The 23,543-nt window shown below is 52.5% G+C and overlaps 1 protein-coding gene across 5 annotated transcripts in view; it reads left to right on the top strand.

Moving 5' to 3' along the window:
- MAPK8IP1 (mitogen-activated protein kinase 8 interacting protein 1) overlaps positions 1-23,543 on the top strand; it is a 76,008-nt gene that overhangs the window by 16,199 nt on the left and 36,266 nt on the right. For 3 of the 5 annotated variants that reach the window (XM_075567532.1, XM_075567531.1, XM_075567534.1), the window contains exon 2: positions 15,164-15,278. In XM_075567532.1, the coding sequence (XP_075423647.1) occupies positions 15,164-15,278 (115 nt within the window). Of the gene's footprint in view, positions 1-10,764; positions 10,912-15,163; positions 15,279-23,543 lie in introns of those variants that run through there. The other 2 variants (XM_075567535.1, XM_075567533.1) reach the window with 1 other exon arrangement.

Raw genomic sequence — 23,543 nt, 5'->3', positions numbered from 1 at the left:
CTCCATCCCTCTCTCTCGCTCTGCCTCCCTCCCTCTCTCTCGCTCTGTCTCCATCCCTCTCTCTCGCTCTGTCTCCATCCCTCTCTCTCGCTCTGTCTCCATCCCTCTCTCTCGCTCTGTCTCCATCCCTCTCTCTCGCTTTGTCTCCATCCCTCTCTCACACTCTGTCTCCATCCCTCTCTCTCGGTCTGTCTCCATCCCTCTCTCTCGGTCTGCCTCCATCCCTCTCTCGCTCTGTCTCCATCCCTCTCTCACACTCTGTCTCCATCCCTCTCTCTCGGTCTGTCTCCATCCCTCTCCTCTCTCTCTGCCTCCATCCCTCTGCCTCCCTCCCTCTCTCTTTCTCACACTGTCTTCATCCCTCTCCTCTCTCTCGCTCTGTATCCATCCCTCTCTCTCTGATTCTGCCTCTATCCCCCTCTCTCTCACTCTGCCACCATCCCTCTCTCTCGCTCTGTCTCCATCCCTGTCTCTCACTCTGTCTCCATCCCTCTCTCTCTCTGATTCTGCCTCCATCCCTCTCTCTCTGATTCTGCCTCCATCCCTCTCTCTCTGATTCTGCCTCCATCCCTCTCTCTCGCTCTGCCCCATCCCTCTCTCTCGCTCTGTCTCCATCCCTCTCTCTTGCTCTGCCTCCATCCCTCTCTCTCGCTCTGCCTCCATCCCTCTCTCTCGCTCTGTCTCCATCCCTCTCTCTCGCTCTCTCTCCATCCTTCTCTCTGCCTCCATCCCTCTCTCTCTCTCTGTTTCCATCCCTCTCTCTCGCTCTGCCTCCATTCCTCTCTCTTGCTCTGTCTCCATCCCTCTCTCACACTCTGTCTCCATCCCTCCCTCTCGCTCTGCCTCGATCCCTCTCTCTCGCTCTGTCTCCATCCCTCTCTCTCGCTCTGTCTCCATCCCTCTCTCTCGCTCTGTCTCCATCCCTCTCTCTCTCTCGCTCTGCCTCCATCCCGCTCTCTCTCTCTGTCTCCATCCCTCTCTCTCGCTGTGTCTCCATCCCTCTCTCTCGCTCTGCCTCCATCCCTCTCTCTCGCTCTGCCTCCATCCCTCTCTCTCGCTCTGCCTCCATCTCTCTCTCTCTCTCTCTGTGCTTCCATCCCTCTCTCGCTCTGCCTCCATTCCCCTCCTCTCTATCCCTCTCTCTCTCTTTTGCTCTGCCTCCAGCCCTCTCCTTCTCTCACTCTGCCTCCATCACTCCCTCTCTGCCTCCATCCCTCTCCTCTCTCTCTGCCTCCATCCCTCTGCCTCCCTCCCTCTCTCTTTCTCACACTGTCTCCATCCCTCTCCTCTCTCTCGCTCTGTATCCATCCCTCTCTCTCTGATTCTGCCTCTATCCCCCTCTCTCACTCTGCCCCCATCCCCCTCTCTCTTTGATTCTGCCTCCATCCCCCTCTCTCTCTCGCTCTGCCCCCATCCCTCTCTCTCGCTCTGTCTCCATCCCTCTCTCTCGCTCTGTCTCCATCCCTCGCTCTCTGATTCTACCTCCATCCCCCTCTCTCTCTCGCTCTGCCCCCATCCCTCTCTCTCTGTCTCCATCCCTCTCTCTCGCTCTGCCTCCATACTCTCTCGCTCTGCCTCCATCACTCTCTCGCTCTGCCTCATCCCTCTCTCTCGCTCTGCCTCCATCCCTATCTCTCGCTCTGTCTCCATCCCTCTCTCTCGCTCTGCCTCCATCCCTCTCTCTCTCTCTGGCTCTGCCTCCATCCCTCTCCTCTCTACCTCAATCCCTCTCCCCTCTACCGCCATCCCTCTCTCTCGCTCTGTCTCCATCCATCTCTCGCTCTGTCTCCATCCCTCTCTCTCGCTCTGTCTCCATCCCTCTCTCTCGCTCTGTCTCCATCCCTCTCTCTCGCTCTGTCTCCATCCCTCTCTCGCTCTGTCTCCATCCCTCTCTCACTCTGCCTCCATCACTCTCTCGCTCTGCCTCCATCCCTCTCTCTCGCTCTGCCTCCATCCCTTTCTCTTGCTCTGTCTCCATCCCTCTCTCTGTCTCCATCCCTCTCTCTGTCTCCTTCCCTCTCTCTCTGTCTCCATCCCTCTCTCTCTGTCTCCATCCCTCTCTCTCGCTCTGCCTCCATACTCTCTCGCTCTGCCTCCATCACTCTCTCGCTCTGCCTCATCCCTCTCTCTCGCTCTGCCTCCATCCCTATCTCTTGCTCTGTCTCCATCCCTCTCTCTCGCTCTGCCTCCATCCCTCTCTCTCTCTCTCTCTCTGGCTCTGCCTCCATCCCTCTCCTCTGTACCTCAATCCCTCTCCTCTCTACCGCCATCCCTCTCTCTCGCTCTGTCTCCATCCATCTCTCTCTCTCTGTCTCCATCCCTCTCTCTCGCTCTGTCTTCTTCCCTCTCTCTCGCTCTGCCTCCATCCCTCTCTCTCGCTCTGCCTCCATCCCTCTCTCTCGCTCTGCCTCCATCCCTCTCTCCCGCTCTGCCTCCATCCCTATCTCTTGCTCTGTCTCCATCCCTCTCTCTCGCTCTGCCTCCATCCCTCTCTCTCTCTCTCTCTCTGGCTCTGCCTCCATCCCTCTCCTCTCTACCTCAATCCCTCTCCTCTCTACCGCCATCCCTCTCTTTCGCTCTGTCTCCATCCCTCTCTCTCGCTCTGTCTCCATCCCTCTCTCTCGCTCTGTCTTCATCCTCTCTCTCGCTCTGTCTCCATCCCTCTCTCGCTCTGTCTCCATCCCTCTCTCACTCTGCCTCCATCACTCTCTCGCTCTGCCTCCATCCCTCTCTCTCGCTCTGCCTCCATCCCTTTCCCTTGCTCTGTCTCCATCCCTCTCTCTGTCTCCATCCCTCTCTCTGTCTCCTTCCCTCTCTCTCTGTCTCCATCCCTCTCTCTCTGTCTCCATCCCTCTCTCTCGCTCTGCCTCCATACTCTCTCGCTCTGCCTCCATCACTCTCTCGCTCTGCCTCATCCCTCTCTCTCGCTCTGCCTCCATCCCTATCTCTTGCTCTGTCTCCATCCCTCTCTCTCGCTCTGCCTCCATCCCTCTCTCTCTCTCTGGCTCTGCCTCCATCCCTCTCCTCTCTACCTCAATCCCTCTCCTCTCTACCGCCATCCCTCTCTCTTGCTCTGTCTCCATCCATCTCTCTCTCTCTGCCTCCATCCCTCTCTCTCGCTCTGTCTCCATCCCTCTCTCACACTCTGTCTCCATCCCTCTCTCTCGTTCTGCCTCCATCCCTCTCTCTCGCTCTGCCTCTATCCCTCTCCTCTCTCTCTGCCTCCATCCCTCTACTCTCTCTTTGCCTACATCCCTCTCTCTGTCTCTACCTCCATCTCTCTCTCTCGCTCTGGTTCTACCTCCATCCCTCTCTCTCACTCTGCCTCCATCCCTCTCCCCTCTCTACCTCCATCCCTCTCTCGCTCTGTCTCCATCCCTCTCTCTTGCTCTGCCTCCATCCCTCTCTCTCGCTCTGCCTCCATCCCTCTCCTCTCTCTACCTCCATCCCTCTCTCGCTCTGCCTCTATCATGCTCTCGCTCTGCCTCCATCCTTCTCCTCTCTCTCTCTCTCTGGCTCTGACTCCATCCCTCTCCTCTCTACCGCCTTCCCTTTCTCTCGCTCTGTCTCCATCCCTCTCTCTCGCTCTGTCTTCTTCCCTCTCTCTCGCTCTGCCTCCATCCCTCTCTCACTCTGCCTCCATCCCTCTCTCTCGCTCTGCCTCCATCCCTCTCTCTCTCTCTGCCTCCATCCCTCTCTCTCGTTCTGCCTCCATCCCTCTCTCTAGCTCTGCCTCTATCCCTCTCCTCTCTCTTTGCCTACATCCCTCTCTCTGTCTCTACCTCCATCCCTCTCTCTCGCTCTGGTTCTACCTCCATCCCTCTCTCTCGCTCTGCCTCCATCCCTCTCCTCTCTCTACCTCCATCCCTCTCTCGCTCTGTCTCCATCCCTCTCTCTTGCTCTGCCTCCATCCCTCCTCTCACTCTGCCTCCATCCCTCTCTCTCGTTCTGCCTCGATCCCTCTCTCTAGCTCTGACTCTATCCCTCTCCTCTCTCTTTGCCTACATCCCTCTCTCTGTCTCTACCTCCATCCCTCTCTCTCGCTCTGGTTCTACCTCCATCCCTCTCTCTCGCTCTGCCTCCATCCCTCTCCTCTCTCTACCTCCATCCCTCTCTCGCTCTGTCTCCATCCCTCTCTCTTGCTCTGCCTCCATCCCTCTCTCTCGCTCTGCCTCCATCCCTCTCCTCTCTCTACCTCCATCCCTCTCTCGCTCTGCCTCCATCACTCTCTCGCTCTGCCTCCATCCTTCTCCTCTCTCTGCCTCCATCCATCTCCTCTCTCTCTGCCTCCATCCCTCTGCCTCCCTCCCTCTCTCTTTCTCACACTGTCTCCATCCCTCTCCTCTCTCTCGCTCTGTATCCATCCCTCTCTCTCTGATTCTGCCTCTATCCCCCTCTCTCTCACTCTGCCGCCATCCCTCTCTCTCGCTCTGTCTCCATCCCTCTCTCACTCTGTCTCCATCCCTTTCTCTCGCTCTGCCTCGATCCCTCTCTCTCGCTCTGCCTCCATCCCTCTCTCTCGCTCTGCCTCCATCCCTCTCTCTCGCTCTGCCTCCATCTCTCTCTCTCTCTCTGTGCTTCCATCCCTCTCTCGCTCTGCCTCCATCCCCCTCCTCTCTATCCCTCTCTCTCTCTTTTGCTCTGCCTCCAGCCCTCTCCTTCTCTCACTCTGCCTCCATCACTCCCTCTCTGCCTCCATCCCTCTCTTCTCTCTGCCTCCATCCCTCTGCCTCCCTCCCTCTCTCTTTCTCACACTGTCTCCATCCCTCTCCTCTCTCTCACTCTGTATCCATCCCTCTCTCTCTGATTCTGCCTCTATCCCCCTCTCTCTCACTCTGCCGCCATCCCTCTCTCTCTGATTCTGCCTCCATCCCTCTCTCTCTCACTCCGCCGCCATCCCTCTCTCTCGCTCTGTCTCCATCCCTCTCTCTCACTCTGTCTCCATCCCTCTGTCTAGCTCTGCCTCGATCCCTCTCTCTCGCTCTGTCTCCATCCCTCTCTCGCTCTGTCTCCATCCCTCTCTCTCGCTCTGTCTCCATCCCTCTCTCTCGCTCTGTCTTCTTCCCTCTCTCTCGCTCTGCTTCCATCCCTCTCTCTCGCTCTGCCTCCATCCCTCTCTCTCGCTCTGCCTCCATCCCTCTCTCTCGCTCTGCCTCCATCCCTCTCCTCTCTCTCTGCCTCCATCCCTCTGCCTCCCTCCCTCTCTCTTTCTCACACTGTCTCCATCCCTCTACTCTCTCTCGCTCTGCCTCCATCCCTCTCTCTTGCTGTGTCTCCATCCCTCTCTCACACTCTGTCTCCATCCCTCTCTCTCGCTCTGCCTCGATCCCTCTCTCTCGCTCTGTCTCCATCCCTCTCTCTCGCTCTGTCTCCATCCCTCTCTCTCGCTCTGTCTCCATCCCTCTCTCTCGCTCTGTCTCCATCCCTCTCTCTCGCTCTGTCTCCATCCCTCTCTCACACTCTGTCTCCATCCCTCTCTCTCGGTCTGTCTCCATCCCTCTCTCTCGGTCTGCCTCCATCCCTCTCTCGCTCTGTCTCCATCCCTCTCTCACACTCTGTCTCCATCCCTCTCTCACACTCTGTCTCCATCCCTCTCTCTCAGTCTGTCTCCATCCCTCTCCTCTCTCTCTGCCTCCATCCCTCTGCCTCCCTCCCTCTCTCTTTCTCACACTGTCTCCATCCCTCTCCTCTCTCTCGCTCTGTATCCATCCCTCTCTCTCTGATTCTGCCTCTATCCCCCTCTCTCTCACTCTGCCACCATCCCTCTCTCTCGCTCTGTCTCCATCCCTGTCTCTCACTCTGTCTCCATCCCTCTCTCTCTCTGATTCTGCCTCCATCCCTCTCTCTCTGATTCTGCCTCCATCCCTCTCTCTCTGATTCTGCCTCCATCCCTCTCTCTCGCTCTGCCCCCATCCCTCTCTCTCGCTCTGTCTCCATCCCTCTCTCTTGCTCTGCCTCCATCCCTCTCTCTCGCTCTGCCTCCATCCCTCTCTCTCGCTCTGTCTCCATCCCTCTCTCTCGCTCTCTCTCCATCCCTCTCTCTGCCTCCATCCCTCTCTCTCTCTCTGTTTCCATCCCTCTCTCTCGCTCTGCCTCCATTCCTCTCTCTTGCTCTGTCTCCATCCCTCTCTCACACTCTGTCTCCATCCCTCCCTCTCGCTCTGCCTCGATCCCTCTCTCTCGCTCTGTCTCCATCCCTCTCTCTCGCTCTGTCTCCATCCCTCTCTCTCGCTCTGTCTCCATCCCTCTCTCTCTCTCGCTCTGCCTCCATCCCGCTCTCTCTCTCTGTCTCCATCCCTCTCTCTCGCTGTGTCTCCATCCCTCTCTCTCGCTCTGCCTCCATCCCTCTCTCTCGCTCTGCCTCCATCCCTCTCTCTCGCTCTGCCTCCATCTCTCTCTTTCTCTCTGTGCTTCCATCCCTCTCTCGCTCTGCCTCCATTCCCCTCCTCTCTATCCCTCTCTCTCTCTTTTGCTCTGCCTCCAGCCCTCTCCTTCTCTCACTCTGCCTCCATCACTCCCTCTCTGCCTCCATCCCTCTCCTCTCTCTCTGCCTCCATCCCTCTGCCTCCCTCCCTCTCTCTTTCTCACACTGTCTCCATCCCTCTCCTCTCTCTCGCTCTGTATCCATCCCTCTCTCTCTGATTCTGCCTCTATCCCCCTCTCTCACTCTGCCCCCATCCCCCTCTCTCTTTGATTCTGCCTCCATCCCCCTCTCTCTCTCGCTCTGCCCCCATCCCTCTCTCTCGCTCTGTCTCCATCCCTCTCTCTCGCTCTGTCTCCATCCCTCGCTCTCTGATTCTACCTCCATCCCCCTCTCTCTCTCGCTCTGCCCCCATCCCTCTCTCTCGCTCTGTCTCCATCCCTCTCTCTCGTTCTGCCTCCATCCCTCTCTCTCTCGCTCTGCCTCCATCCCTCTCTCTCTCGCTCTGCCTCCATCCCTCTCTCTCGCTCTGTCTCCATCCCTCTCTCTCGCTGTCTCCATCCCCCTCTCTCGCTCTGTCTCCATCCCTCTCTCTCTCGCTCTGTCTCCATCCCTCTCTCTCTCTCTCTCTCTCTCTGTCTCCATCCCTCTCTCTCTCTCTGTCTCCATACCTCTCTCTCTCTGTCTCCATCCCTCTCTCTTTCTGTCTCCATCCCTCTCTCTTTCTGTCTCCATCCCTCTCTCTCGCTCTGCCTCCATCCCTCTCTCGCTCTGCCTCCATCTCTCTCTCTCTCTATCCCTCCTTCTCTTTTGCTCTGCCTCCAGCCCTCTCCTTCTCTCACTCTGCCTCCATCACTCCCTCTCTGCCTCCATCCCTCTCCTCTCTCTCTGCCTCCATCCCTCTGCCTCCCTCCCTCTCTCTTTCTCACACTGTCTCCATCCCTCTCCCCTCTCTCTCGCTCTGTATCCATCCCTCTCTCTTTGATTCTGCCTCCATCCCTCGCTCTCTGATTCTACCTCCATCCCCCTCTCTCTCTCGCTCTGCCCCATCCCTCTCTCTCTCTCTGTCGCCATCCCCCTCTCTCTCTCGCTCTGCCCCCATCCCTCTCTCTCGCTCTGTCTCCATCCCTCTCTCTCGCTCTGCCTCCATCCCTCTCTCTCGCTCTGCCTCCATCCCTCTCTCTCGCTCTGTCTCCATCCCTCTCTCTCGCTCTGCCTCCATCCCTCTCTCTCGCTCTGTCTCCATCCCTCTCTCTCGCTCTGCCTCCATCCCTCTCTCTCTCGCTCTGCCTCCATCCCACTCTCGCTCTGTCTCCATCCCCCTCTCTCGCTCTGCCTCCATCCCTCTCTCGCTCTGTCTCCATCCCCCTCTCTCGCTCTGCCTCCATCCCTCTCTCTCTCGCTCTGCCTCCATCCCTCTCTCGCTCTGTCTCCATCCCCCTCTCTCGCTCTGCCTCCATCCCTCTCTCGCTCTGTCTCCATCCCTCTCTCTCTCTCGCTCTGTCTCCATCCCTCTCTCTCGCTGTCTCCATCCCTCTCTCGCTCTGCCTCCATCTCTCTCTCTCTCTATCCCTCCTTCTCTTTTGCTCTGCCTCCATCACTCCCTCTCTGCCTCCATCCCTCTCCCCTCTCTCTGCCTCCATCCCTCTCCCCTCTCTCTGCCTCCATCCCTCTCCCCTCTCTCTGCCTCCATCCCACTCCCCTCTCTCTGCCTCCATCCCTCTCCCCTCTCTCTCCCTCCTCTCTCTGTGATTCCATCCCTCTCTCTCGCTCTGCCTCATCTCTCTCTCTCTCTCTCTCTCTCTCGCCCTCTCTCTCTCTCGCCCTCTCTCCATCCATCCCTCTCCTCTCTCTCTGCCTCCATCTCTCCCTCCTCACTCTGGCTCTTCCTCCATCCCTCTCTCCTTAATTTTCTCTCTCATACTGGGGTAGGAGTCCCCAGCTTGTGCTTTGGTTCCACTGTTCATGCACAAAGCTCTGTAATAATAAGGTAACCACACTCCTGTGCCGAGTGTTTCTCAGCAGGCGTCACACATGGATAATAATTCTCCCATGGATTGCCAGCACGAATCCTCGCAAGGGCGACGATTTCATTGTGTCGTGATTATTAACCAAATGGCGCCCCAACCTCTCCATTATCCTCACATGCGGTTATACGGTGAAATGCTTTTGCACGCGGGAAAAGCCATCTTGCGAGAGAATTTCCCTTCCTGCGGAATAGAACCCGTGTTCCTCCCTAGCCGCAGCTGCGTGGTTAACGCCGGGACTGTCCGAGGTGCTGCTAACCGCTCCTTTAATCTTCCGTTTTGCCAAACTCGGTGTTCTGATACTGCTGGGGGTTCTCAACTAACGTCCTCAAGAGCCCACAACAGGTCAGGTTTTCAGGATATCTCAGGTTCAGCACGTGTGGCTCAATCAGACCCTTCTTCAGCACGTGTGGCTCAATCAGTCCCTGCTTCAACACAGGTGGCTTAATCAGTCCCTGCTTCGGCACAGGTGGCTTAATTCGTCCCTGCTTCAGCACAGGTGGCTCAATCAGTCCCTGCTTCAACACACGTGGCTCACAGTGACTCAGTCATTGAGCCACCTGTGTTGAAGTGTGGGATATCCTTAAAATCAGACCTGTTGGGGGGGTCTTGAGGACTGGAGTTAAGCCCTCCAGACCCCCCCCCCCCCCCCGACCCCACCCCCCCCCCTTCCCCGCAGTCAGAGGCCCACAATGAAAATAGTTTTGTTTTGTTTTTAAATGGAAAGAGACTAAAACAGCGAAACGTTTGCTATCAGTCCCCGCTTCAGCACACAAACGTTTGCTTTCAGTCCCCGCTTCAGCACACAAACGTTTGCTTTCAGTCCGGTGACCTCGGTTTAAGGACGGCCATAACATGGCTACTTTAACGGGGAGTGCACATGTTTTGTTTTTTTAAAGACAGAATTGTTGATCCCCACAATTATCTGGGCATCGCTCCACCCGCGGAGCGCCGGTCGTGAAGTCGCTTTGGCAAACTGATCGTCAGCGTATTAATCCCTGCGGCCCAAACCTCCCGGGTCTCTGCGTCACACGGACCCCTCGTCTGCTGCCAGCATGCAGTGTAAGGGGACGCCGGTATTACTATTATTTTTTTGTGACCATTTCCCCTCGGAGCATTCTGGGAATTCCTGAAGCGATGTCACGGTGACCTCATCGTGCAAGGAACGCCCCCATTTGCTTACACTGGGTGGGGTTGTGGATGGGGAGTGATGATGTCATACATCAGGTTGTGAGTAGTGAAGTCGCTGACTCGGTTACGGTCTCCAGCAAAAGTTCATTGTGTTTCACTCGCCCCCATTTCTGCATCACTTACCAGAACAACCCCCTCCCCGTCCACCCCTCGCATGCCAGAGGCGCCGGCAATATTGCTAGTCCACTCTCTTTAGCAGTCGCAAAGTAAACCTGTGATAGCACAGCCCACATTGTAACCGCTTGTGTGAAACGTAACGGCAGCCATTTTTAAAGTGGGCACAATTCTGCAATAAGAAAAGCAGGTATCGCACACCACAAAGGAAAGGATGGAATCAACGTATAAAGCAGGGGCGCTGAACTCCACTCCTCAGCCCCACCCAAGTCCCCAACAGGTCAGGTTTTCAGGATATCCCTGCTTCAGCACAGGTGGCTCAACAATCAGTCCCAGCTTCAGCACATGTGTCTCAATGAGAGGCTCAGTCTTCTCGATTGAGCCAGCTGTGCTGAAGCTGAGGTATCCTAAAAACCTGGGGGGGGGGGGGGGCTGGAGTTGAGGGCCCCTGTGGTATAAAGCATGAAATGGCTGCATTACTGTATTAGTGTGTGTTAAAGCAGGGGGGCCCAACCCCAGTCCTCAGGCCCCCGCCAACAGGTCAGTTTTTGAGGATACCTCAGCATCAGCACCGGTGGCTCCATCAGTCCCTGCTTCAGCACAGGTGGCTCAGTCTTTGACTGAGCCACCTCTGCTGAAGCTTGAATATCCTGAAAACCTGACCCGTTGAGGGGGGAGGGGGGTGGGTTGAGGACAGGAGTTGCGCACTCCTGTGTTAAAGTGAAGTACAGGGCACTGCACCTCCGACCCCTTTGCTTAGCAACGCATTGCTGGCCCACTAGCGAGATTGCACAGGATTTGCACCGCTGATTGCGATGAACCCTTTGCGTTGGCCTGGAAGGGAATCGCGGGAGGTTGGGCGCTCTGCTATCGACCGCGGCGTCAGAGCTTGGCTGCGCTCTGAAAGGAAGCACCGGCCCTGATTCTGCTGCTGTCAGACACATTGCTGCCATGTATTTTTAATGAGCGGAGGGAGGCTGCCCTCTGAGAGGGAGAGAGGAGGATGCTTGTGAGGGAGGCGGCAGCAGCTTCAGGGGGGTAACGCAGAGGGCCCAGTCGGAGCGGACAGCAGACGCCCCTGGATGTAGCTGCCTCCTCGGGGGGGATGGAGTCCAGCGAGGAAGAGGGCAGCTGGCTGGAGAATCAGTGGGAGAAATGGTAGGAGATTACAGCCAGAGCAGGCGGCATCTTTCCGTGCGTTCCCTTCCAGAACGTTATTGGTGTCCCTGTAACGATGCTGGACTGAGGACCGCTGGCCCGAGGGAGGGGGGGTGTATATAATATATATTGTATTGTATGTCTTTATTTATATAGCGCCAAAAGTGTACTCAGCGCTTCACAAAGAATACAGCACGGGGAATTATAATAATACAATAAGTGCAGCAAAATCAGACAATAGGAAAGGAAATCCCTGCCCCGAAGAGCTTACAATCTAAGAGGTTTAATGAGAAACTTACAGAGACAGTAGGTGAGGGAGTAAGTGCTGTGTATATATATATATAATCTCCTCTGCCTGTTAACGGAGCTGAAACGCAATGTATATACACACGTCGCAGAAGGAGATGAGGGGGGGGGGGTGGCGCAGCTGACTTAATTTCGCCTTGGCGCCGTCATTAACCCCTTTCTGTGCCGGGGAGCGATGTGTTCGGCCTTCCTCTGGCTGCGAGGGGTTGAAGGGAAAGCGGCAGCAAATAAACGGGCGAGCGGAGATGAGACTCGCGGGCGTGGCGTCACGGTTTGGCTCCACGGCGCTTAAACCCCCCTCTCTGCTGGAGGGCACCGCGATTACCGTTGCCGCCTGGCAGCAAAGGGTTCATCCGTTCGGAGCAGCCAGTGTGTGATGGCAAAGCGTTGCGATGGCGGGGGGGGGCGACCTTGTTTGACCTTCCTTTGCCATCACACTGCTGGCGGCTTCATATGGAGCCGTCGGCAGGAAAGGAATTGGGTATGTGATGCCACGTTCCTTCGGAAGAGCAAAAAGCGCTAATACCAGTAAGACGTTTAACGGGTTAAATGTCTCCCCTTGATGCCTCGTTAATGAGATGGGAGCGGTACTTTCCCCTGATGTTGGAAGACATGTGAGCTGGCCCCGAGGGATCTGCTGTTATCTTCCCCTGCATGATACATCCCCACCTTGTCCTGGCCGGTCATCTGACAGGGAGGGGAGTGCACACTCTGATTAGGTCACCTCTAGAGAGCGGAGTGGGGGTGTCTGGGGGGGGTGGCACAAGAATGAACTCCGACCTTCCCACTGTGAATCAAAACCTTAAACATTGTTTGCGTTGATATGACATGCCTATATTGTTGTGCATCTGTCACCACGCGTTAACGCTCTCTCTGCAGTGATAGGTTACACAGCAGTAACGCGTTCGCTGCATGGGAAATCAGTACACATGAGCAAAGGCTGTGAGCACAGGAAGTAGTTTATTTATGCATTGCTTAGCAGTTTGTGGCCGGAGCTGACCCTGCATTGTATGGTCTGGATAATCCGGCAATATAAGGCAAAAGTATCCATGAAATAGTTCATATTTTCTTAGGTTTCTATGTAGATTTTAAGTATTTTGAAGTGCATAACTGAGAGATCCTCCTGGAAAAAGATATATATATATATATATAGCAAATGGAAATATAACTGTATATATATATATATATATATATATATATACATCCAATAAAGAATATCACTTGTGAGCACATTCATATGTCTTGGGCTGTGCTCAGGGTGCTGGCGTCGCGACGTAGAGTGCGCGCACCCACCCTGGCACGCGGCCGTCCTATCGGGTGAACATCCCAGTACTGGGCCGCCGGGGGTTAGGGAGGCGATCGGAGGGGCGTGGCGAACGCGTCATGGGGCTGGTTCGCCCTCATTGGCTGAACCAACTCACGTGACGTCGCGCTACTGCCGCCTGAAAGACAATTACACTTGTCAGTCCAAACTGTAGCAGTGTCAACGCGCAACTAGGCCGCCAGGAGGAGCATTTACCTTGCTATAGCTCAGCGGTGCGCAAAGTGGGGGGCGCGAGAATTTCCTGGAGGGGCGCAGCGGCTACAGAGGTCCCGCGCTCTCCCCCAAGGCACTTAAATTAAGTGCCGAGGGGACCGGGTGAGGCCTCTGCAGCTTCTCTTACCTGATCTTTGGTGATGCGTCGCCATGGTAACCGTGACGTCACATGACCCCGTGATGTCATTTGACGCCGGAGGAAAGGGGGCGCAAGGCACGGGGGGGCGCAAGTTAAAAACTTTGCGCGCCCCTGCTGTAGCTCATTTCCTAACATGAGAATGTCCCGATCGTTCGCGCGCACGTACAGACGCCGGCCCCGTGAGCGCAGCCTTAGACAGGTCTGCAACCCCGCCTGTCCCCATTATCACCTAGCACAGCGGGGCGCAAACTGGGGGACGCGACCCTCCACACAAGCCCTCTACCAACCGTATACCCCAAGTACTTGGTCTCTTCTAAACCGATGGCGCACTTAGCAGGGTTTGCCGTCAGACCCGCTTCCTCCAGGGAGTCTAGCACTGCCTGTACCTTTCCCAGGTGAGAGTCCCAGTCATTACTGTGAACGATCACATCATCCAGGTAGCTCACGGCATAGTCTGCATGGGGCTTCAACACCCGGTCCATCAATCTCTGAAAGGAGCCCCATGTAGACCGAAGGGTAGGACCTTATATTGGTATAGCCGCCTGGTGTGGAAAATGCCGTTTTTTCTTTAGCGGCCTGTGTTAGAGGTACCTGCCAATACCCCTTAGTCAGATCGAGGATGGTTAACTATCGGGCATCACCTACCCTGTCTATCAGTTCGTCAACCCGGGGCATAGGGTAGGTATCAAATTTGGAGGACCTGATCGAGCCTTCCGGTTTCGGAACCAACACGATAGGGCTCGACCAGTTACTGAATGATTCCTCGATGACGCCGAGGTCCAACATTTTCTGTACCTCCTCTTTAACGGCCTGTCGCCTAGCCTCAGGTAATCTATAGGGCTTAAGATGTATGACCTTCCCAGGCTCTGTATGGATGTTATGCTCAATAACCGAGGTTCTCCCGGGTACCGGGGAGAAGACCCGGGCATTGCGCACAAGGAACTTCTTTACCTCTTGTCTCTGAGGGCCAGACAAGGTGTCAGCAGTTCTTTCTTCAGGAACAGAAGGTTCCCTAGGCGGAACAGTCTGAACTACAGTAACCAGCTTCCCTCTCTTTCCAGGGCTTCAAGAGATTCACATGATATAACTGTTCTGGCTTCCTCCTCCCGGGCTGGCTAACTCTATAATTGACCTCTCCTACTCTTTCTAGGGCTTCGTAGGGTCCCCACCAGGTGGCCAAAAACGTACATTCTACTGTAGGTACCAGCACTAACACCTTATCCCCCATATTGCAATAGCAAAGACCACTTGTGAGCACATTCACACGTCCTAAGGTTGCAGACCTGCCTAAGGCTGCGCTTATACGGTCGCAAAAGTTATATTTCAGGTTTGAGAGACGTCGCTGGCGACATGGCCAGTGACGTCAGAGGGCAGAGTGCAATAGGCGTTCTGTGATTGGTTTAGAGGCGACTGTCTCTCCAAAAATCAAATATCAGTGACTACCAGATTTCCGGCAGCACTGTCACTCCGTCGCTTTGTCGCCGTCGCGCGCACTATCAGCGACGGCGACAATGCATTTGTTTTGCCGCGATGTCGCGTCGCCGGCACTATAAGCGCAGCCTAAGACATAAGAATGTGCTCACAAGTGATCTTTTTATTTGCTGTATGCAATACGGTGGAGGTTTCTTGTTGCCTTTTTCACCCACCATAACGTAAACCGTGAAGGTAAACCCTACAGTCTTGAAAATTGCAAAACCAGCAGTACAACCAACCTCACACTGATGATACCCATTAAGGTTAAAACATGTCTGTGAGTGGTTTCTCTGGCTTTGCATCTGATTCCCATGCTGTGCTTTAAAGCTGTGTTAAGAGCGAGCATTAGCTTATATGGGCTCCATGTAACAATGGTTTTTCAGGCAAAAGGTGACATGCTGTACTCATGTGCATGTCATTTCCCAGAATACCTTGCTGCAGTGGAAGCACTGTATGCTGGGTGATAATGGTGAAAGGCAGGGTTGCAGACCTGCCTAAGACATGTGAATTTGCTCACAAGTGACCTTTTTATTTGCTATATATATATATATATTTCATTCTGCGTGTTCTCTCTTTTCACCCTGTGCTTCCCTGGGCCAACTCAGTCAAAATCATAAAAAGACAAGCTATTAATTTAGGACAGCTCACAGCTCATCGTCCTTGCATTGCTTTCCTGTTTGTGTGTCAGTAAAGGGTTATTCCTATTTGAGGGTGCAATTTATTAAGGGTGTATCATGTGAGTGGAGACTGCAGGACCATGTCCAAGCTCTTAAACTAACCCCCAGTTCTTCCCCCAGGCTCACACATGATATCACGCTGGAGGAGTTTGAAGATGAGGATTTATCAGAAATCACAGAGATCACAGATGAATGTGGAATTAGTTTGCATTGCAATGAGAGCCTGCACTGCAAGGTGAGTGACTGCAGGAACAGCCTGCTCTGCAAGGTGAGTGACTGCAGGAACAGCATGCACTGCAAGGTGAGTGACTGCAGGAACAGCATGCACTTCAAGGTGTGACTGCAGGAACAGCCTGCACTGCAAGGTGAGTGACTGCAGGAGTAGCCTGCACTGCAAGGTGAGTGACTGCAGGAGCAGCCTGCACTGCAAGGTGAGTGACTGCAGGAACAGCATGCACTGCAAGGTGAGTGACTGCAAGAACCGCATGCACTGCAAGGTGAGTGACTGCAGGAACAGCATGCACTGCAAGGTGAGTGACTGAAATGAGAGCCTGCACTGCACGGTGAGTGACTGCAGGAACCGCATGCACTGCAAGGTGAGTGACTGCAGGAACCGCATGCACTGCAAGGTGAGTGACTGCAGGAGTAGCCTCCACTGCAAGGTGAGTGACTGCAGGAGCAGCCTGCACTGCAAGGTGAGTGACTGCAGGAACCGCATGCACTGCAAGGTGAGTGACTGCAGGAACAACCTGCACTGCAAGGTGAGTGACTGCAATGAGAGCCTGCACTTCAAGGTGAGTGACTGCAGGAACAGCATGCACTGCAAGGTGAGTGACTGCAGGAACCGCATGCACTGCAAGGTGAGTGACTGCAGGAACAGCATGCACTGCAAGGTGAGTGACTGCAGGAGCAGCCTGCACTTCAAGATGAGTGACTGCAGGAACAGCATGCACTGCAAGGTGAGTGACTGCAGGAACAGCATGCACTTGCATGGTGAGTGACTGCAGGAACAGCATACACTGCAAGATGAGTGACTGCAGGAACAGCATGCACTGCAAGGTGAGTGACTGCAGGAACAGCATGCACTGCAAGGTGAGTGACTGCAGGAACAGCATGCACTGCAAGGTGAGTGAGTGCAGGAACAGCTTGTACTGCATTGTGAGTGAGTGCAGGAACAGCTTGTACTGCTAGGTGAGTGACTGCAGGGACAGCATGCACTGCAATGTGAGTGACTGAAGGGACAGCATGCACTGCAAGGTGAGTGACTGCAGGGACAGCATGCACTGCAAGGTGAGTGACTGCAGGGACAGCATGCACTGCAAGGTGAGTGACTGCAGGGATAGCCTGCACTGCAAGCTGCGATGTATCTATCTCACTGCGGGGTTAGGACGCACTCGATATATCTGTATCACTGCGGGGTTAGGACGCACTGCGATATATCTGTATCACTGCGGGGTTAGGACGCACTGTGATATATCTGTATCACTGCGGGGTTAGGACGCACTGCGATATATCTGTATCACTGCGGGGTTAGGACGCACTGCGATGTGTCACTGCGAAGTTAGGACGCACTGCGATATATCTGTATCACTGCGGGGTTAGGACGCACTGCCATGTATCACTGCAGGGTTAGGACGCACTGCGATGTATCTGTCTCACTGTGGGGTTAGGGCGCACTGCGATGTATCTGTATCACTACAGGGTTAGGACGCATTGCGATGTATAGGACGCACTGCGGGGTTAGGACGCACTGCGATGTATCTGTATCACTGCGGGGTTAGGACGCACTTCGGGGTTAGGACGCACTGCGGGGTTAGGGTGCACTGCGGGGTTAGGACGCACTGCGGGGTTAGGACGCACTGCAATGTATCTGTATCACTGCGATGTATCTGTCTCACGGCGGGGTTAGGACGCACTGCGATGTATCTGTATCACTGCGATGTATCTGTCTCACTGTGGGGTTAGGACGCACTGCGGGGTTAGGACGCACTGCGGGGTTAGGACGCACTGCGGGGTTAGGACGCACTGCGATGTATCTGTCTCACTGCGGGGTTAGGACGCACTGCGATGTATCTGTATCACTGCGGGGTTAGGACGCACTGCGATGTATCTGTATCACTGCGGGGTTAGGACGCACTGCGATGTATCTGTATCACTGCGGGGTTAGGACGCACTGCGGGGTTAGGACGCACTGCGGGGTTAGGACGCACTGTGATGTATCTGTATCACTGCGGGGTTAGGACGCACTGCGATGTATCTGTATCACTGCGGGGTTAGGACGCACTGCGGGGTTAGGACGCACTGTGATGTATCTGTATCTCTGTGATGTAAGATGCAGTTGGGGAGATTAGCAACATAATTATTATAATGGAATATATGGGGGGTTTCCCGCCCTTTTCTTGGCATCAAAAATCTCTGGCAAGTCTGACTTGGCACAGTACAGACACTAATGATCAGGATGAGAAGGTGTCGGGGTAATAACATTTTTAAATGCGAGACACGCAAGAAAAATCTATTTTTTTCTGTGCCCTCTAAGTTTGTTTCTCTGTATCTCTCAGAATTTTCAATTCTCACCGTTTTTCTCCGTCACCTCACGGAGACACGTGTTAATAAATCCCACGGAGACACGTGTTAATAAATCTCACGAAGACACGTGTTAATAAATCTCACGGAGACACGTGTTAATAAATCCCACTGAGACACGTGTTAATAAATCTCACGGAGACACGTGTTAATAAATCTCACGGAGACACAAGTTAATAAATCCCACTGAGACACGTGTTAATAAATCTCACGGAGACACGTGTTAATAAATCCCACGGAGACACGTGTTAATAAATCTCACGGAGACACGTGTTAATAAATCTCACGGAGACACGTGTTAATAAATCCCACGGAGACACGTGTTAATAAATCTCACGGAGACACGTGTTACTAAATCTCACAGAGACACGTGTTAATAAATCCCACGGAGACACGTGTTAATAAATCCCACGGAGACACGTGTTAATAAATCCCACGGAGACACGTGTTAATAAATCTCACGGAGACACGTGTTAATAAATCCCACGGAGACACGTGTTAATAAATCCCACGGAGACACGTGTTAATAAATCCCACGGAGACACGTGTTAATAAATCCCACGGAGACACGTGTTAATAAATCTCACGGAGACACGTGTTAATAAATCCCACGGAGACACGTGCTAATAAATCCCACGGAGACACGTGTTAATAAATCCCACGGAGACACGTGTTAATAAATCCCACGGAGACACGTGTTAATAAATCCCACGGAGACACGTGTTAATAAGTCTCACGGAGACACGTGTTAATAAATCCCACGGAGACACGTGCAAATCTCGCTGACGTAAATAACTGAGCAGTTAAGGATTACACCCTAAAAATCACCCAGTTTAAGCACCCCCCCTACACTACCACAAAGATCCCCAGTGCATGTACTGCACTCAGCTATTTTGTTTTCCTCTACTAATCCCAAAGTAGTAGAATTAAAATCTAGCGCCAGGCATCTGCATGAAAGGGTTAATTAGTCCACGGCCCAATTTCCTTTCAAATGAGCCGAGTTTGCCGGCTGCGAGAATTCACAGCTGTGATTCGGCCCATGCGCCACCATGCGCCGCTCACACTGGGATTAAAGAAACACCATATGGTAACGAGACGCCTCACGGGGTAATGCTGAATATCATCCTGAAGGGGAGTCTGCCGCTCTGCTGATGAGAATGGAAATATACAGGCGTACGGGTTTCCTCTCTATGGAAATATACAGGCGTACGAGTCTCCTCTCTATGGAAATATACAGGCGTACGGGTTTCCTCTCTATGGAAATATACAGGCGTACGAGTCTCCTCTCTATGGAAATATACAGGCGTACGGGTCTCCTCTCTATGGAAATATACAGGCGTACGGGTCTCCTCTCTATGGAAATATACAGGCGTACGGGTTTCCTCTCTATGGAAATATACAGGCGTACGGGTCTCCTCTCTATGGAAATATACAGGCGTACGGGTCTCCTCTCTATGGAAATATACAGGCGTACGGGTCTCCTCTCTATGGAAATATACAGGCGTACGGGTCTCCTCTCTATGGAAATATACAGGCGTACGGGTCTCCTCTCTATGGAAATATACAGGTGTACGGGTCTCCTCTCTATGGAAATATACAGGTGTACGGGTCTCCTCTCTATGGAAATATACAGGCGTACGGGTCTCCTCTCTATGGAAATATACAGGCGTACGGGTCTCCTCTCTATGGAAATATACAGGCGTACGGGTCTCGTCTCCGGAAATATACAGGCGTACGGGTCTCCTCTCTGTGGAAATATACAGGCGTACGGGTCTCCTCTCTATGGAAATATACAGGCGTACGAGTTTCCTCTCTGGAAATATACAGGCGTACGGGTTTCCTCTATGGAAATATACAGGCGTACGGGTCTCCTCTCTATGGAAATATACAGGCGTACGAGTTTCCTCTCTGGAAATATACAGGCGTACGGGTTTCCTCTATGGAAATATACAGGCGTACGAGTTTCCTCTCTATGGAAATATACAGGCGTACGAGTTTCCTCTCTATGGAAATATACAGGCGTACGAGTTTCCTCTCTGGACATATACAGGCGTACGAGTTTCCTCTCTGGAAATATACAGGCTTACGGGTTTCCTCTATGGAAATATACAGGCGTACGGGTTTCCTCTCTATGGAAATATACAGGCCTACGGGTTTCCTCTATGGAAATATACAGGCGTACGGGTTTCCTCTCTGGAAATATACAGGCTTACGGGTTTCCTCTATGGAAATATACAGGCGTACAGGTTTCCTCTCTATGGAAATATACAGGCGTACGGGTTTCCTCTATGGGAATATACAGGCGTACGGGTTTCCTCTCTGGAAATATACAGGCGGACGGGTTTCCTCTCTGGAAATATACAGGCGGACGGGTTTCCTCTATGGAAATATACAGGCGTACGGGTTTCCTCTCTGGAAATATACAGGCGTACGGGTTTCCTCTCTATGGAAATATACAGGCGGACGGGTTTCCTCTCTGGAAATATACAGGCGGACGGGTTTCTACTCTATGGAAATATACAGGCGGACGGGTTTCCTCTCTATGGAAATATACAGGCGTACGGGTTTCCTCTCTGGAAATATACAGGCGTACGGGTTTCCTCTCTATGGAAATATACAGGCGTACGAGTTTCCTCTCTGGAAATATACAGGCGTACGGGTCTCCTCTCTATGGAAATATACAGGCGTACGGGTTTCCTCTCTGGAAATATACAGGCGTATGGGTTTCCTCTCTGGAAATATACAGGTGTACGGGTTTCCTCTCTATGGAAATATACAGGCGTACGGGTTTCCTCTCTATGGAAATATACAGGCATGCAGGTTTCCTCTCTATGGAAATATACAGGCGTACGGGTTTCCTCTGTATGGAAATATACAGGCGTACGGGTTTCCTTTCTATCTCGAAATATACAAGCGTACGGATTTCCTCTCTATGGAAATATACAGGCGTACGGGTTTCCTCTCTATGGAAATATACAAGCGTACGGATTTCCTCTCTATGGAAATATACAGGCGTACGGGTTTCCTCTCTATGGAAATATACAGGCGTACGGGTTTCCTCTATGGAAATATACAGGCGTACGGGTTTCCTCTATGGAAATATACAGGCGTACGGGTTTCCTCTATGGAAATATACAGGCGTACGGGTTTCCTCTCTGTGTTTCTGTGCTGGGATTGTTGCAAAGTGAGCTGGAATACTTTGAGGATGACATGCACTCTTTAATCAGTAAACTGATGGGAAACTCATATAGATTACATCAATCTTATTGCTTTTTAGTTTAGAGCCCTAAGGAATCTGAATTTATTTTCGTTGTACTTTTATTAGAACTATACAGTCTTAACATTTTTATTATGTATATATGTTTTGTGTGTGTATATAATATAATATATATATATATATATATATATATATATATATATATATATATAATCTCAATGTATGTGACTACACCTAATTGTTTAATGCATATTGCACCCCTTGTTTCAGTGACTTTGCGTGTCCTCGCTGATAGAGGTTATGACCCCATGCTACACTTTGTCACTGATTTGAGTATTTCCACCTCTAAACTCTCTGTGTGTGTGTTTCACTGCCTGTGTATGTGTTTGTCTGTGTATGTGTTTCTCTATCTGTGTGTGTGTTTGTTTCTCTGCCTGTGTGTTTCCCTGCCTGTATAGTTGTCTGTCTGTGTGTGTGTGTATGTGTTTCTCTGCCGGTGTATCTGTTTCCCTGCCTGTGTATATGTCTGCCTGTGTGTGTGTGTGTGTGTGTATGTGTTTCTCTGCCGGTGTATCTGTTTCCCTGCCTGTATATATGTCTGCCTGTGTGTGTGTGTGTGCGTGTGTGTATGTGTTTCTCTGCCGGTATCTGTTTCCCTGCCTGTATATATGTCTGCCTGTGTGTGTGTGTGTGTGTGTATGTGTTTCTCTGCCGGTGTATCTGTTTCCCTGCCTGTGTGTATGTGTTTCTCTGCCGGTGTATCTGTTTCCCTGCCTGTATATATGTCTGCCTGTGTGTGTGTGTGTGAGTGTGTGTATGTGTTTCTCTGCCGGTATCTGTTTCCCTGCCTGTATACAGGCATACCCTGCATTAACGTACACAATGGGACCGAAGCATGTATGTAAAGCGAAAATGTACTTAAAGTGAAGCACTACCTTTTTTCCCACTTATCGATGCATATACTGTACTGCAATCGTCATATACGTGCATAACAGATGTGAATAACGCATTTGTAACAGGCTCTATAGTCTCCCCGCTTGTGCACAGCTTCGGTACAGGTAGGGAGCCGATGTTGCTGTTCAGGACGTGCTGACAGGCGCATGCGCGAGCTGCCGTTTGCCTATTGGGCGATATGTCCTTACTCGCGAGTGTACTTAAAGTGAGTGTCCTTAAACCGGGGTATGCCTGTATATGTCTGCCTGTGTGTGTGTGTGTATGTGTTTCTCTGCCGGTGTATCTGTTTCCCTGCCTATGTATATGTCTGTGTACTGTATGTGTTTCTCTTTCTCTGTGTGATTTTTCTCTGCCTATTTGTGTTTCTCTGTCTGTGTGTATATGTTTTTCTGTCTGTGTGTGTATTTATCTGCCTGTGTGTGTTTCCCTGGTGTGTGTTTTTTTGCCTGTGTGTGTTTCTCTGCCTGTGCGTCCATTTCTCTGCCTGTGTGTTTCGCTACGTGTGTGTGTGTGTTTCTCTGCCTGTATGTGTGTGTCTCTCTGCCTGTATTTGTGTGTTTCTCTGCCTGTATGTGTGTGTTTCTCTGCCTGTATGTGTGTGTCTCTCTCTGTCTGTGTTTGCTCAGAGCACTGATCTCTCTGCGTGTGTCTCTGTGCCTGTGTGTGTGTCTCTCTGCCTGTGTATGTGTCTCTCTGTCTGTGTGTGTGTGTCTCTATGCCTGTGTGTGTGTCTCTCTGCCTGTGTGTGTCTCTATGCCTGTGTGTGTGTCTCTATGCCTGTGTGTGTGTCTCTCTGCCTGTGTGTGTCTCTCTGCGTGTGTCTCTCTGCCTGTGTGTGTGTCTCTCTCTGTCTGTATTTGCTCAGAGCACTGATCTCTCTGCTTGTGTCTCTGTGTGTGTGTCTCTCTGCCTGTGTGTGTGTCTGTCTCTCTCTGTCTGTATTTGCTCTGAGCACTGATCTCTCTGCGTCTGTCTCTGTGTGTGTGTCTCTCTGCCTGTGTGTGTCTCTCTCTCTCTTTCTTTCTTTCTGTATTTGCTCAGAGCACTGATCTCTCTGCGTGTGTCTCTGTGTGTGTCTCTCTCTGTCTGTGTGTGTGCCTCTCTCTCTGTCTGTATTTGCTCAGAGCACTGATCTCTCTGTGTGTGTCTCTGTGTGTGTGTCTCTGTGTGTGTCTCTCTCTGCCTGTGTATGTGTCTGTCTCTCTCTGTCTGTATTTGCTCTGAGCACTGATCTCTCTGCGTCTGTCTCTGTGTGTGTGTCTCTCTGCCTGTGTGTGTCTCTCTGCGTGTGTCTCTCTGCCTGTGTGTGTGTCTCTCTCTGTCTGTATTTGCTCAGAGCACTGATCTCTCTGCGTGTGTCTCTGTGTGTGTGTCTCTCTGCCTGTGTGTGTGTCTGTCTCTCTCTGTCTGTATTTGCTCTGAGCACTGATCTCTCTGCGTCTGTCTCTGTGTGTGTGTCTCTCTGCCTGTGTGTGTGTCTCTCTCTCTCTCTGTCTGTATTTGCTCTGAGCACTGATCTCTCTGTGTGTGTCTCTGTGTATGTGTCTCTGTGTGTGTCTCTCTCTGCCTGTGTATGTGTCTGTCTCTCTCTGTCTGTATTTGCTCTGAGCACTGATCTCTCTGCGTCTGACTCTGTGTGTGTGTCTCTCTGCCTGTGTGTGTGCCTCTCTCTCTGTGAGCACTGATCTCTCTGCACGTGTCTCTCTGCCTGTGTGTGTCTCTCTCTCTCTGTCTGTATTTGCTCAG

This window comes from Ascaphus truei, chromosome 12 (genome assembly GCF_040206685.1).
Source record: "Ascaphus truei isolate aAscTru1 chromosome 12, aAscTru1.hap1, whole genome shotgun sequence".
NCBI lineage: Eukaryota > Metazoa > Chordata > Amphibia > Anura > Ascaphidae > Ascaphus > Ascaphus truei.
The sequence above is the reverse complement of the archived record's forward strand: the minus strand, read 5'-3'. Positions and strand labels throughout refer to the sequence as shown.